Genomic DNA, 965 nt, shown 5'->3' with positions numbered 1-965 from the left:
TTTTATTCCCTATTAATTCCCTTTTAATTCCCTTTTAATTCCCTTTTTATTCCCCCCCTTTTTTCCTTTTATTTTTTTTTTAATTATTTTTTTAAATAAATAAAAAAGCCTGAATGTGCTGCAGGTTTGGGCTGATTTCTTTCTTTCTGTTTCTCTTTCTTTCTTTCATTTTAACTTTCCCTTTTTTTCCCCCCCTAAGCAGCTCTGGCAGCAGCAGGCAGATCCTGGCGTGTCCAAGGCCAGGTTGGACAGGGCTTGGAGCAACCTGATCCATGGAAATCATCCCTTCCCATGGCAGGGGGGGTGCAACGAGACGAGCTTTGAGATCCCTTCCCACCCAAACCATCCTGGCATTCCACAATAATATGTGTAACAATACAGATATCTCGGTAAGTAACACAAAATACAAATTATTATTATTCAAATGGCATAATAATACACATATCTTAATAAATAACAGGAAATACAAATTATTATTATTCAAATGGTATAATAATACAAATATCTTAATAAATAACACGAAATACAAGTTATTATTATACAAATTGTATAATTATACAAATATCTTAATAAATAACACGAAATAGTTATTATTATTATACAAGTTGTATAATAATACAAATATCTGAATAAATAACACAAAACACGCCCAGAATATGAACATTATCCGTGCACTGATGCATTACACCGGCTGTGTGTGCACAGAGCACCGGAGAAAGGACAGCGAGGGGGGCGAGGCGGCCCCGGGGGCGTGTCCGGGGCGTGTCCGGGGCGTGTCCGGGGCGCGTCCCGCCGGGCCCGCCCCCCACGCGCGGAGGACGCGGCCGTTCCCGCTCGGTGCCGCGGCGATGTCCGGCCCTCCGCCGGAGCCCGACAGGTGAGCGGGGCCGGCCGGGGCTGCCCGCGTGTCCCCCCCCGTGTCCCCCCTGTGTCCCCGCTGTCCCCCTGCCCGCCCCCGCACCTCC

The 965-nt window shown here is 46.4% G+C and overlaps 1 protein-coding gene across 2 annotated transcripts in view; it reads left to right on the top strand.

Moving 5' to 3' along the window:
• Positions 1 to 694: 694 nt before the first annotated feature.
• CARD8 (caspase recruitment domain family member 8) overlaps positions 695 to 965 on the top strand; it is a 12,342-nt gene continuing 12,071 nt past the window's right edge. For both annotated transcript variants that reach the window (XM_039713911.1, XM_039713912.1), the window contains exon 1: positions 695 to 877. In XM_039713911.1, coding sequence (XP_039569845.1) covers positions 849 to 877 — 29 coding nt within the window. In that variant the 5' untranslated portion in view covers positions 695 to 848. The remainder of the gene's footprint in view (positions 878 to 965) is intronic.

This window comes from Passer montanus, unplaced genomic scaffold (assembly GCF_014805655.1).
Source record: "Passer montanus isolate IOZ18808 unplaced genomic scaffold, ASM1480565v1 scaffold29, whole genome shotgun sequence".
NCBI classification, from domain to species: domain Eukaryota; kingdom Metazoa; phylum Chordata; class Aves; order Passeriformes; family Passeridae; genus Passer; species Passer montanus.
This window is presented reverse-complemented; position numbering and strand designations above follow the sequence as displayed.